The 13,703-nt window shown below is 38.3% G+C and overlaps 1 protein-coding gene across 1 annotated transcript in view; it reads right to left on the bottom strand.

The window, feature by feature from the left end:
* The window catches only part of LOC310891384 (adhesion G-protein coupled receptor V1-like), a gene marked incomplete at its 5' end in the record, with an annotated part of 65,483 nt that overhangs the window by 12,082 nt on the left and 39,698 nt on the right, over nt 1-13,703 (bottom strand). Inside the window, 6 exons of the mRNA XM_083853658.1 lie at nt 3,538-3,747; nt 5,173-6,076; nt 7,036-7,463; nt 8,662-8,877; nt 9,856-10,071; nt 11,018-11,627. Coding sequence (XP_083709784.1) covers nt 3,538-3,747; nt 5,173-6,076; nt 7,036-7,463; nt 8,662-8,877; nt 9,856-10,071; nt 11,018-11,627 — 2,584 coding nt within the window. The remainder of the gene's footprint in view (nt 1-3,537; nt 3,748-5,172; nt 6,077-7,035; nt 7,464-8,661; nt 8,878-9,855; nt 10,072-11,017; nt 11,628-13,703) is intronic.

Below are 13,703 nucleotides of genomic sequence, written 5' to 3'. Positions count from 1 at the left end.
GGCTTTGTAAAATGTGGAAATTGTTTTATATTCACAAGTTTTTCACAAAATTTCCATTAAATATTTTAAATGTGGACATGTGAAATTAGCATGTTATATCAACATGGAATAGATCAGTAGGCAATATTTTGCAAAACATTCACAATAGAGGACAGATGGTTATTTATAATAGGTAGGTACATGGCATTCATATTTCATATGCATTTTTCAGGTCCACAGAATTTAAGTTCAACAGCACATTTTGTCCTGCATTGGCTTTCAGAGACATGGAATATGCAGAAATCTACAATTCTGAGATTTTTGAAAACAATACATGAGATTTCTTTTGCTTATTGAAGAATTAACAAAACATAAGATAATGTTATAATAACATTATGCTGCCCAACTAGTCCCTTTGATTATGCAATTTAGAGAGCAGCAACTTAGGATGCTGTCTTGCTATTCTACTGTATTACCTTACAGAATTGTACAGCATTGTACAGCTAAAACTGGCAAGAAAAATCTGAAAATTTTCTAGTTACATTTATTTTTTGTAAGGAAGAGTCAGAGATATGCATGTATATTGGCTACCAATGAAAGAGAAAGGAATTCTTAACTTCAAGAGCCCTTAATATACTTAAATAAAATTTAATATTGTAAAGAAGTAATACAAAAACTGTTTACACCCATTTTCAAATACATAAATGTGCTATTCAGCCCCAACATTTCAAACTTCAGTTAAGTCTCAGAGATGTCAACATTGATGTCGACATTGATGTCGACATCTTTGGCTTAAGTTGGTCCATGTTGCTTCTAAGAAAATTAAGGAATTCAAAATTTATTGATATCACAAGGATTCCACTTCTACAGTCAAATATCTGGATGGTAGACTCCCAATTTACAGGTTCCTCTGAGGCTAAATCATTACAGTGTTTAACACTGCACTGCAATCCACTATGTTCTATTTGAGAATTTTGCATATCCATTACAAAGAAATAAAGATTTAAAAGAAAAGTGGTTTCAATGGTTTAGTACCATTGGGAAAACACACACACACACAAATAAGGCAAAGCTTATTTCAATATATCTCTATAAGTTATAATGAATTTTCATTGAAGACTGGGAAAAATGCTTTATGATATAGAAAGCTGTTCCACTATAATCCAAACACTGAGAAGAAACTTGAAGTCATTATTACAGATTCCAAGTAGTTATTTACTGATCCATGTTTCCTACCAGCTTTACCAAGATTTTTTTGGTATTCCTATCCAGAAGAAATGCTAATATGAACACTAATTGATTTCTGAAGATTGAAAGTGTTATTAGGCTAAATTCAATATTTTTTTTAATATTTAATCCTTATCCATACTTTTACATTTCTACATTGTGACTTAATAAGTGATGCATCTCTTACATAGAGAAACAAAGAGGTGGGTATTTATCGCTGTGAAGAAGGGAGCATCAGCCGCTCTCCTCTTCCTCATTACTTTAAGCTACTGCAGTGCATTTTCTTGTAATACAGTTACACAACTGTCGCAGACCCCTGTCCAATAAAAAATACTACACTTATCCTCAATAAGGTAAAAAATAACATGCACATTGTGAAAACAAAATGTATTCACTTAACAGAAAATTTTCAATAACACAATAACTGTAAAAGTAATGATATTTGGATTTATGTCTGGTAAATTTTGCTTTCGAATGAAAAAAATATTTTGACAAACTAAAATAATCTAAATGCCTTAGCTCTTTTGCTCTTTCTCTATTTCTCCCTTTTTCTCTCTCTTTTTTTTTTTAATCAAAGACACTTAGTTCACTTGTTTTGTTTCTGGCTGGAAGGCAATGAACTATTTCTTTTCACAACCTGGAAAAATAATATAATAATAACTATATATAATAATAGAACTATAGCCAAGTACTTCAGTTTCAAGCAGCCAGCATTTGGTAGCATGCTATGAATAACATTTAACCAGTTGAAAGTATTCAGGGACTTTGGGACTGAGACAGTTTGTATTAATTCCTTGTGCTCATTAACAGCTCTTCTTAGCTAATCATATCACATCTGGCTTGGCACAGAATTAACACAAACCATACCTAGATAAAAAACCAAAGGTTATGATGCCCTTTCATGTTGGGAAAACAAAACAAAAAACCTTTGGTTGAGAAAGCCATTTTTCTTCAAACAGAAAATGTAGTGCACACATTAGGGGACAAGTTCCTGTTTTGTGAACTTTCCCTGCCCATCAGTTCAAACATCAGAGAAACGTGATACTGCAATACACTGAGATTCCATCAAAGGCCACCTAAAGCAATCACCACCAGTACTATTATCATCCTATGCAAAACTGCATCAAACTGTAGATGAAACATGCCGTGTATTCTTTAAAACAATAGTAGAAATGTTTAGTACATACCAAATTATTATTGTTCTTTCTCAAATGTTTGCTTTCTCTTATAATTGCTACTTCCCAAATCATCTGCCATAAAAAAACATCAGGTTCATGGGACAGACAAAGGGAAGATGTTACCCTAGTGTTTCTGCAGGAATGTTTTCTAGAATATTTTAAATTCTTTGTAAGTCGCTGATAGATCTGATTTGCTTATGACTATTAGGTGTGTGTATGTTGGCAGTCATGAAGTGGGCTGGCAGGAGCCTCGTGCAGGCCAACAAAGAGAAGGGCAGAGTCCTGCCCCTGGCGGGGAGCAGCCCCAGGCACCAGGGCGTGCACCCTGATGGAGAGCAGCTTGACAGAAAGGGCTTGGGGTCCTGCTGGACACTGCACTGGGCAGGAGCCAGCAACATGCCTTGTTACTAAGAAGGCTGATGGCATTCTGGGCTGAATTAGGCCAAGTATCCCTAGCAGGCTGAGAGAGCTATCCTTCCCCTCTACTCTGCACTGGTGAGGCTGCACCTGGAGCACTGGGTCCAGCTCTGGGCTCCCCAGTGCAAGACAGACCTAAACGTACTGGGAAGACTCCAACAGAGGGACACCGAGGTGATCAAGGGAAGGGAAGAGAGGCTGTGAGAGCTGAGACTGCTCAGCCTGGAGAAGGGGAGGCTCAGGGGGATCTCATCAGTGTCCTTCAATACCTGAAGGGAGGGTGGAACAGGACAGAGCCAGGCTCGTGTCAGTGGTGCCCAGGGACAGGACAAGAGGCAGCGGGCACAAACTGGAGCACAAGAGGTTCCCTCTGAATATCAGACAGCACTTTTGTGCTGTGTGGGAGCACTGGCACAGGTTGCCCAGAGAGATTGTGGGGTCTCCCTCCTTGGAGATACTCAAAAGCCTGGACATGGTCCTGAGCAACCTGCTCTAGGTGGCCCTGCTTGAGGGGGAAAGGACCAGATGACCTCCAGAGGCCCCTTCCAACCTTAAGCATTCTGTGATTCTATGAATGCTTGCACGAGTTCAAAGTACATGTCAGGTATGTGGATATTCACTTCTTGCTGGTGTTCTCTGAACAGTGAAACACAATCATTGTGAGTCATTATCAACTGAAAGCACAAAGATGGAAACTGGCATTAAAATTTGAGCGTGGTCAACACAAAGAACACACCTTCACAACCAATAACAGATCTTGAGGCTGTATGGAAGCTTATAATTCCTGCCACATTGTCACTTGCCAGAATAATCACTGTGACAGTGTCAAAACTGGGCAAAATTCGACTCCCTCCTTCAGTATGGACCAGGCTGATTTCAATACTTTCATCATCCTCTGGCTCTGGATCATCTATAATGGGCAGCGTGACCATCATCTTTGTTTCACCTACAAGGAGAAGAACGTATACAACCGTGTGTCCACTTGGAAACCACCTTGTAAAAAGACTCAATCATCTCATTTTGAAAATAATTAAATACATAAAATATATTAAAATTGCATGAAACAAACTTATTTACCTTTCTGGAAGTCAGTGAATGTCATTATGAAATTTTATCTAATTACTATTGATCAGTCACATTAAGCCAATAAAACGATCACATCATTAAATATACTATGTAGAAATTAATTATATAGGAATTATTTCGGAGTGCCTAGAATTCTTTATTTTCATTACAAATTCTATGACTTTAAAATTTAACTTAGAAAAGGGGAATATCATTCTTGAAAAAAAAATAAATTGCCAGGTGCTAAGCTCTCCGATGAACCATTTACACAAGGGTGTACATTCAATATGAGTACATTTACTGAGCCAGGGAATGCATTGAAATGGGATGACATTTTGTTAGTTCCTTGCCTTTGGGACTATCAAAGAATAATAATGTAAGCAGCAAACACCGTTAATCTCTAGTCGCTATATATCCATTAAAATTTACAACACAATCCTGTTGTTCAGTGCGTGTGCATAACCCAGCTGTGTTTTATGATCATTAGAATATCAATTTACAGAATACATATGTATTTCCTGCTAGATTGTCTTTCAAAATACTTCAAAATCAGTTTTTACTAAACTTATAACTGGTAATGTAATTACATGTCAGCCTCACAATCATTGCCAGCAGCCATGCCTTACTATTCAGATGATTTATCAAGCTAGCACACTAGAATCTTTACTACGCACCTGGAAATTGCTTTCAAAATATCAGTTCGATTAACTCAGACTTTGAAAAAATAAAATACAGCATAAAATACAGCATGCTGCATGGTACTTAAGTAATGTCTGAGAGGGACTTGTTTGTCCTGTTTGCAATTCTTTTAAATATGTTCTGTTATGTTACGTTTAAATATGTTTTGTTATGTTACAATATGATCTCAGAATTTAAAGAGATGTCATGAAAAATTAGTACTGTAGTGACCGAGGGCTAACAAAAGACCACTTAGGCCTGATTCTCATTTCCATTATCCTTGCTGTAACAACTATCTTCGACTTTATTAATCCTTACTTATGTGGTAAAGGAAATCTTTATAGTGCAATATTTATACTGCAATATTTCTTTAATAAAAACCCTTAGGTATTTATTGTGCTTAGATATTTCATTGTGCTTTGCTACCACTGTGTGTGTTCTGCAAGATAATGCTACATGCTAATGAACAACCATACTCTTTTGCACGTGTATCCTTAGCATTCAGGAAAATTTAGCCTAAGAAGAAGATATCAGTTGTCAAAACATCCACAGTATCGTGTACTTGTCACGTTCTTTTTTCTTTTTCTTAGTTTTACAAAACAGAAGCCAAAACGAGAGCTTGTCTCACCTTCAGCAAACACCAGAGTCTCACCGACACCTATAAAATCCAAGTTTGGAGTAGCAGTCCCACCAATGACACGCCATTCCACTGTCACTTGTCCCAGGCTGCCTTCTGTTCTGTGTATCATTAGCTGCACGTTGGTCTGAGGACGTTCCTCTACTTCAACATACAGACCTTTCTCTGTTGCATTGGGACTTACACTGTAGATCTTAAACACTCCAAATGCGTCTCCATTCATCATTATGATAACTGTGGAGGTATTTGGCTGTCCTATGGTTGGTTGGTTTTTTGAGCTGGCTGAGACGTTCATCAGTTCTGCTTTCAAAAGGGTTATAGTGAATCTCTCATCCAGTTCTGGCAGGCTGTCAGGCAGTATGGTAACTGTTAGATTTGCAGACTCTTCCCCTTCCTGCATTATGGCCCACTGTCTTGTAACAGGTTCATAATCACTGCCAGCGATGGCTTGTGTGCTGAAGAGGGCGAATGCACTGGTAACGTTTTTCTTGTAGGTCCGGAACCCTGAAGTGTTGTTAGTTAATGGGCTGATATCTGACGTCAGCCAAAGGCAGAGAGGAATCCCTGAGGCACTGGAAAATGTAAAGGCTGAACATGCTTGTTCTTTTAGGCACTGAGCTGCACAGGAATACACAGGGTCACTTGCTGCTGACACATTCACTCTGGTCTTGGATGGTTTGTCAGGAATTCCTTGTACAGGAGGCTCGTAGTAGGCCAGGATATCCTGACCTTGCTCCACAGCAAGAGCTACAACGTCAGTCTCAGAAGTGCTGTAGAAAATCTGCAGCTGACCAAATCTTCCCTCACTAAAAGACATTATAATAAAATAAAGTTCTGTTAGTTGACAAAGGATGTCTAATATTCTACATGTTTCTGGGTTAATAATAGAAGTGAACAAAATCAACTGACCCTTTCTGAATTGCTGAAAAATTCCAAATAACACATCAAAATGCATTCCCTTTGAAACTAGTACCAGAATAACTGAGTTATCTTATTTTTTTGTGGATAGCAAGTTTGATTATTTATAGCTTAGGTAGTAGTCTGTTAAGAATGCATATTTGTAAACATTTGGTTCTAGGAGTTAACTTAGTCTTCTTCAGGACTTGGCAGCTCTCCTTACTTGCAAGGAAGAAAAAGCCGGTGACACCCAGACTTATCATCCTTCCTCTAGGATCACATGCATAAAACCTGTTTTCCTTCTCTTATTTTCATCCTGTAAGGGCTGGCCATTTTGTCCTCCTGTTCAAATCACAGGAACAGGCTACCATGCAGGTTTAAATGATTTGATGATTAAACGGACAAAATGAATAGTACACTGTGTACGCTGAGTTTACATTGCCAATGTAAACTCAGCGTATTCAATGTATACTACTGTATACAATGTATACAATGTATACTACATGTATACAAATGTATACAAATGTATACAAAGTATACAATGTATACTACAAAGTATTCAATGTATACTACGTTTAAGTAATTTATGTAATACACAGACATCTACTTCAAAAACAATGTGTTTGAAATGAAAATACATTGAGATGGCAGATCAAAGAATTGATGCACATATTTTTATGAGAGGAGCATGAAATTTGACATTATAGTGGAAACAAAAGTGAAGAATAAATAGTAATTACAAATAAAGCAAACATTATACAAACCTTCGCCTGACTGTTATGTTTGCCAGCAAATTTCTTTCTAGTGGCTCCTGAACTCGATATAAGGATTGATGAAAGAAAACTGTGCCATAAGGATTATCATTGGCAGGTATTATAATACTTGCCACGCCATCTAACCCAATAGCACCACCATTGGAGGCCTGAGTTAATTCTACACGGACAATCTCAAAGAGAAGAAAAGAAAAAGAAGTAATGCAGCTAGACAATTTGTGGTTTTTCTAACAATAATTACAAGCAAAGTATAACATGAAATTATAGCACCTTCCTGCCGGAACATTTCTTGTTTTCCATCATACATATTTCTAGAACAAGTCAAAATTAATACCATCTTCAAGGAAGATGTAAGTGCTTGACTTACTTCTTCTATTTCTGGAACATCATCAGCCAGGATTTCCAATAGTAGCATCTGAAAGGCTTCCCCAGGGGCAAAAGTAATATTGCCTGAGGCAACCTGCAAGTCCTCATCAGCAGGGTGTCCACCAATGGTAGCAACCCACTCAACAGTAACGTTACCAAGTGTCCCAGCATTGCGGATTACTGGCAGATTTATGGGTACTGATCCAGATTCAGGCTCCTCCACAGTAAATTCGGTCATCTGGAACACTGAAGTGCAGCACAAAGAGGTGTATTTCATTAACAGTAATATTTAAAATAAAAACACCATCCTAGTTACTGAATTATATATTTTATTTCACTTGATTGCATTCATTTGCACAATTAAAAAAATGTTAATCAGGTTTAAACTTCAAATTGAACTTTCAGTATCATTTTATCTGCAAATAAAATTGGCATGAAAATTCAGCCCCCACCCAAGAGTTTATTCCAACGTATCCATTGTTCAAGGCTAGCCATGATCTAAGTTTTTAGAAGACGGTCAGAAGGTAATTTTTCCCAGTGAGGAAATTTTTTATCATTTTTTATGTCACGTATGGAAAAAATGTGTCAACATATTCCATCTAAATTGTTTCAAATATAAGTCTTTCTTGTATAAAATCTTTAGTTGTTAAGAATGAAGTTAATGAATTATCCATGTGGAATTATTTACTTTTGTCAATTTCCTTTACATTTTGCTGATAAAATGGAATAACTGAAATAAAGTAGGGTACTAAAGGGAGAAAGAGTAAGTCAAATAAAATGGCTGGAAAACATACACCAGAAATACTGAAATAGAAAAAATAAATAGAAAAGATAAATTTCTAAAATGTCATTAAATTTTTGAAATTACCATTTTTTTCTCAAAACCTGTGTAATGAAACTATTTTTGGAAAGTGTCCACAATCCATTTTACTGATAATGATAGAAAGAAGAAAAACTACAATAACTAACAACCAGAACATACAAGAACGCAATTTAAGTCATATTTGTACTTTCCAATTTCCCCAGATATTTAAACCTGCTTTGCCTGATTATTTTGTAAAACAATGACACTGCACTATCTAAACAGGTTTTGGCATGTAAACTTAAGCTTCAAGCTATTGCAGAAATGCAACATTTAGAATAGATAAAAAAATACAAATTAAATTAAAATCCATCCCCATTAGGAGACTCCAAAATCCACCTTCGTCTCACAAAATCTTGATATATAAGTTGACTGAATGCTTCAATTTCGCTATATAAGGGCACCATTTGCCCTTACTTACACGTTTTAATTTAGTTTATCTTATTTTGTCCTTTACTGTGTTCATCCAGACTTCCCTTTTTGTATTCTGAAAATTTTTATTCCATTGCCCAGTAATAACTCACCCACAAATCAGCAGATTGCTACTGGACAAGAGAAAATATGCAAATAAGACTCATTTACCAAAGGATCCAAATGGGTCATCAGAAGCCTCAATGGTTATGACTGCCCTCGTCAAAGATCCAAGCAAGGCTCCTCCTGTCGTTTGATTCAGCAGCTGAACATAAAAGGACTCCTCAACTTCAGGATTGATATCATTAATTATATAAATTGGCACAGCTTTACTTGTTTCTCCTTCTAGTAAGACAACATCTGATGAGGCTACACTGTAGTCCTCACCTAGATTTGTACATGAAAAAATAACAAAACAATCAAAACACAGAAGAATATTAAGGCATTCTGGTTCATTATGAAACATCACTAATGTTTATCAGCACTAATATTTATCTGTTCTTTTTGCATTCCCTTGTGTTCATATGTTGGTGTGTTTTTTTGTGTTTTTTTTTTTCTTTATCTTCATACCCAGAAAATACAATTGTTTATTTCCTAGTGCCTTTTAGATATCTGGATGGATGAAAATAAATCTCATCTTGGCCAAAACAGAGTTTACACTGTCAGTCCAAGAAGCAATTACAAAAGGTCCATTATTATCTTCCATTGAGAAGATCACACAACTGTGACATTTCTATATTTGATTTCTGATAGTTGTCTGGCTTTCCAAGAGATAAAATGAAACAGAAGTACCTTTTTCAAAGGAGATTTTACTAAAGGACATAAGGTCACTCCTTCCCTCGTGGAGCTTTTCAGGGATCACCTGAGAGCTTTACCTTTCATTTGCAAAGTAAAAGTCTTCTTGAATTGTGCTTAACATTTGTCTGTTTCACAGAGGAGTCACCAGCTCTCAATTTCCCTCCAAGAAACTCAAATAAGCCATGTATGGTAGGTTGAAATATGTACAAAGGACTAAGTACTAGCTATATATACTACTACAGGATTTTTTATTTTATTTTATTTTTTTGAGAAAGTGAGTGGCCACCAGGGAAACAAACAGCCAATTCCTTTCCTTAGTTTTCTTGCTAGATTCTTCAGTGATGATATCTCTGAGTTTTTTTAAATTTGATGTAAGGTCTCTTCTATAGGACCTGAATTCCTGTCTCCTAAGTACACTCAGTAAGTATCTCACACTTTGGTATTTTTTCTACTTGTTTTACTAGACTGCATTCAATACACACTTGCTTGCTTTGGTTACTCGAAGCATACAGTATGCTCTTTCTGGTTTAACACAGAATGTGTATTTCTGCTATTTTGATTTCTTACCAGCTGTTGCAGTTATTGGCATAGCTTTGAATTTCACAGAAACATCTGCAAAAATTCCCCCAGTTCTGGTCACGTTAATGATTGGTCCAACATAATTTTCAGCAACTCGCACAGCTGAAGCTGAAAGCTGAAGTGTTCCAAAAGCATCATCATTGGCATTGATAATTACATGAGCTATAGTCTCACCCACTGATCCAAGACGAGGAGAATTTACAACTGAAATATAAAAAAAACCTCTTAGAGCAAGCCTGAAATGCCTCCTATATATGGCTATACTGTTCATATACATACACCTGAGTTTAGTGGATGGCCACTACTAGCTTTCAATAAAATTTTCATTTTAGATTTGGACAAAATATAACTACAAACTGCACAAGCATATTTTTGATGTTTGAATTATATTATGTCAGAAAATCCACATTCTTACTAACTTATTATTCTACCCTGCTGTGGAGCATACAAAACACCAGTTCTTTGAAGAGGTGAGGTACTAGCAAAATTACTTATTTATTTGTCCATAGGACAATAGAATTTTACACTAGCAATGATGAACTATAAGTAACCTTTCAGTTTCCCAGTAGAATTTTTTGTAGTGTTTCCCTTAAAAATCAAGATTAATGTGGGAGAGTCATGGGGGAGAGGGAAGGGAAATTAGGCATGCCAAGAAGCTCTTAAGCATAAATAAGGCTGTAATGACCTGAATTTATCTGATCGGGCAAACATCCTCTACGCTAAAAAGCCAGCATGAAGCTGCAATTCTACACCACTTAATGTTTAAAAGGCTTTTTTCGCTTTCAGTAAGTGCAACTAGCTTATTTCCTATCATTGTGCTTTACAGAAACAACAGGTGAGCAGGTATTAGCACACAAAACCAATACAGTAATACAGTTGGCCTAAAACACCTGGGATAAAGCAGATGCAGAAGGGAGAAAGAAATGTCCACCCCTGACAAAATTTTGTGGTAAAGGAAATATATGCTGACACACAGAATCTTCATACTTAATGTGAGATACTCTGACATATAACTTACAGGATTCTTAACTATACAGAGTTAGGCAGAGGTAAAATTTTACTGTAATTTCAATTGCTGCATTTTATCCTATTAAATATAAATATTAGCCTACATATTTAAGCTTTTGGTTTACATATGAAAGACACTTACTTGGCCGATCCTGTACTTTGTCGATCAAAACAGTATTGTTTAGCTCCACAAAAACAGATTCTGACCTCTCAGGATCATAATCATCCAAAATAGGCAAAGATATTGTGGCTTCGCTTTCATTGGCTGCGAAGATCACATAACCAGTAATGGGTATATAATCTTCTCCTTGTATTGCTCTAACAACATCAGGTGGAAGAAAGGGTGACTTTTCATCATCACCTAAAGTTCTGTATGTAACCACTACTGTACCAAGAAGACCACCAAGCCTTACTATTGTCAGGGAGATATTTTTTGTTTCTTCCTCAACTTTTATTGGTCTGTTTCTCTCAGAAAAGATGAACAGTCCATATGGATCATCATTAGCTAAAACTGTTAATGTTGCATTAGTGTGATTTCCAAGACGACCACCGGACACATTGATGATCAAAACTGAAAACACCTGATCCAGTTCAGGCACGTTGTCAGGAGAAACTTGTATGGTAATATTTGCTCTCACTTGGCCAACATCAAATGTTACATTCCCATATGCAGAGACCAGGTCTTCTGTAAGATCACAGACTATGACCCAATACAGAGTCACCTCAGACAGGGCCCCATGAGTTCTCACAACCTAAGTGGAAAACACAAAGATTTATGTATTTCTTTGTACTATAAGAAAGAAGAACATAAAAGTGTAAAATGGCATACAGCAAAGTCACAGAATCACAGAATATCCTGAGTTACAAAAGATCCACAGGGATTATCAGGTCCAACACCTGACTCCACACAGGACCACCCAAAATCAAATCGCATGTCTGACAGAGTAGTCCAAATGCTTCTTGAACTCTGGCAGCTCAGTGCTGTGACCATGTCCCTGGGGAGCCTGTCCCAGTGCCCGACCACCTCTGGGTGCAGAACCTTTCCCTAACCCCCAGCCTGACCCTCCCCTGTCCCAGCCCCATGCCGTTCCCTCGGGTCCTGTCGCTGTCCCCAGAGAGCAGAGCTCAGCGCCTGCCCCTCCGCTCCCCTCGTGAGGGAGCTGCAGGCCGCCATGAGGCCTGCCCTCGGCCTGCTCTGCTCTGGGCTGAACAAACCCAGGGACCTCAGCCGCTCCTCATACTTCTTGCCCTCTAGACCCTTCACCACCATAGTAGCCCTCCTTTGGATGCTCTCTAATAGTTTATGTCCTTCATATATTGTAGCACACACAGTGCTAGAGGTGAGGCTTCACCAGCACAGAGCAGAGCAGGACAATCCCTTCCCTTGACCATCCAGCATTGCTGTGCCTTATGCTCCAGAACACAGTTGACGATTTTGGCTGCTAAGGCACACTGCTGGTTCATATTTCTCTTGCTGTCAAGCAAAACCCCCAGATCCCTTTCCATGGGGCTGCTCTTCAGCCTCTTGTCCCCAGGCCTGTCCGTACAGCCAGCATTGCCCCTTGCCAGGTGCAGAATCCAGCACTTCCTCGTTTAACTTAATTCCAGTCAACTGTGACCTCTCCAGACTCCAAGACTATTGAAAAATTATTGAGAGAGGTCTTGCAATGACATCAGCCAGCTCTTTCTGTACTTTGGGATTAATCCCACTGGACCCCATAGACTTATATGCATCCAGCTGGAGCAGCAAATCCTGCACAAGTTCAAAGTTGGCTGGGAGTTTATCATCATCACAGTCCTGAAATTCAGAGCTTTGGGTGTCCCCGAGCCCATCATTGGTGTTAAAGACAGAGGCAAAGAAGGCATTAACCTCTGCTTTATTGGCGTACTTATTTGTGAGGTTACCAACCTCAACAAGTAATGGATCAATGTTTTCTCTGCTCCTCCTTTTGCTGTTAGCATCCTTTAAAAAAAGCACTTTTTGTTGTCCCCACAGTACTGGCCAGCTTCAACTCTGAGTGAACATCACCTCTGTAGTCCTTGTTCAACTGACCTTGCTTCCAATGCCCACAGATTTTCCTTTTTCGCCTAAATTCTAGAATAAGATCCCTGCTCAGCCAAGCTGGCCTTCTGCCCAGCTTGCTCAACTTCTGACTCTTTGGAATTGCCTGTTCCTGTGCTCTTAAGAGGTGTTACTTAACTAACCAGCACTGATGGACTCCAATACCTTCAAAAGCAGGTTCCAAGGGGACCTCACAAACTAGTTCACTGAGTAGTCTGAAGTCTGCTGTCTCCATAGCTAGGGCTGAACTTTTGCTGGCAGTTTTCCTCCTATTACCAAAGATTTTAAACTCAGCCATCTCATGGTCACTATGGCCAGGACAGCCTCCAATCACCACTTCACCCACAAGACCCTCACTGTTTACAAGCAACAAATCTGGAGGGCACCTTTCTTAGTCAGCTTCCAGAGTAACTGTACCAACAAGTCATTGTTAACGTGCCTCAGGAATTTCCAGTACCTGTTTGTATTGGCTGTATGGTATTCCCAGCTAACATCTGGGAAGTTGAAGTCACCCACAGGGACAAGGGCAGATGACCTAGAGATATCCCTTAGTTCATTATAGAATAATTTGGCAATGTTGTCCTCCTGGCTGGGTGGTCTATAGCAGACTCCCACAACAACTTCATCTTATTGTTATAACTTATTTCCATGTCCCTTAATCCTTACCCGGAGGATCTTAAGCATGTCATTGCCAACTGCAAGCTGCACACAATCCAGCCCCTCCATTATATACAGTGCAAAGTCATTGACATGATGAGTTAAAAAT

The sequence above is a fragment of the Anser anser genome (assembly GCF_964211835.1).
Source record: "Anser anser genome assembly, contig: HAP1_SCAFFOLD_196, whole genome shotgun sequence".
NCBI lineage: Eukaryota > Metazoa > Chordata > Aves > Anseriformes > Anatidae > Anser > Anser anser.
This window is presented reverse-complemented; position numbering and strand designations above follow the sequence as displayed.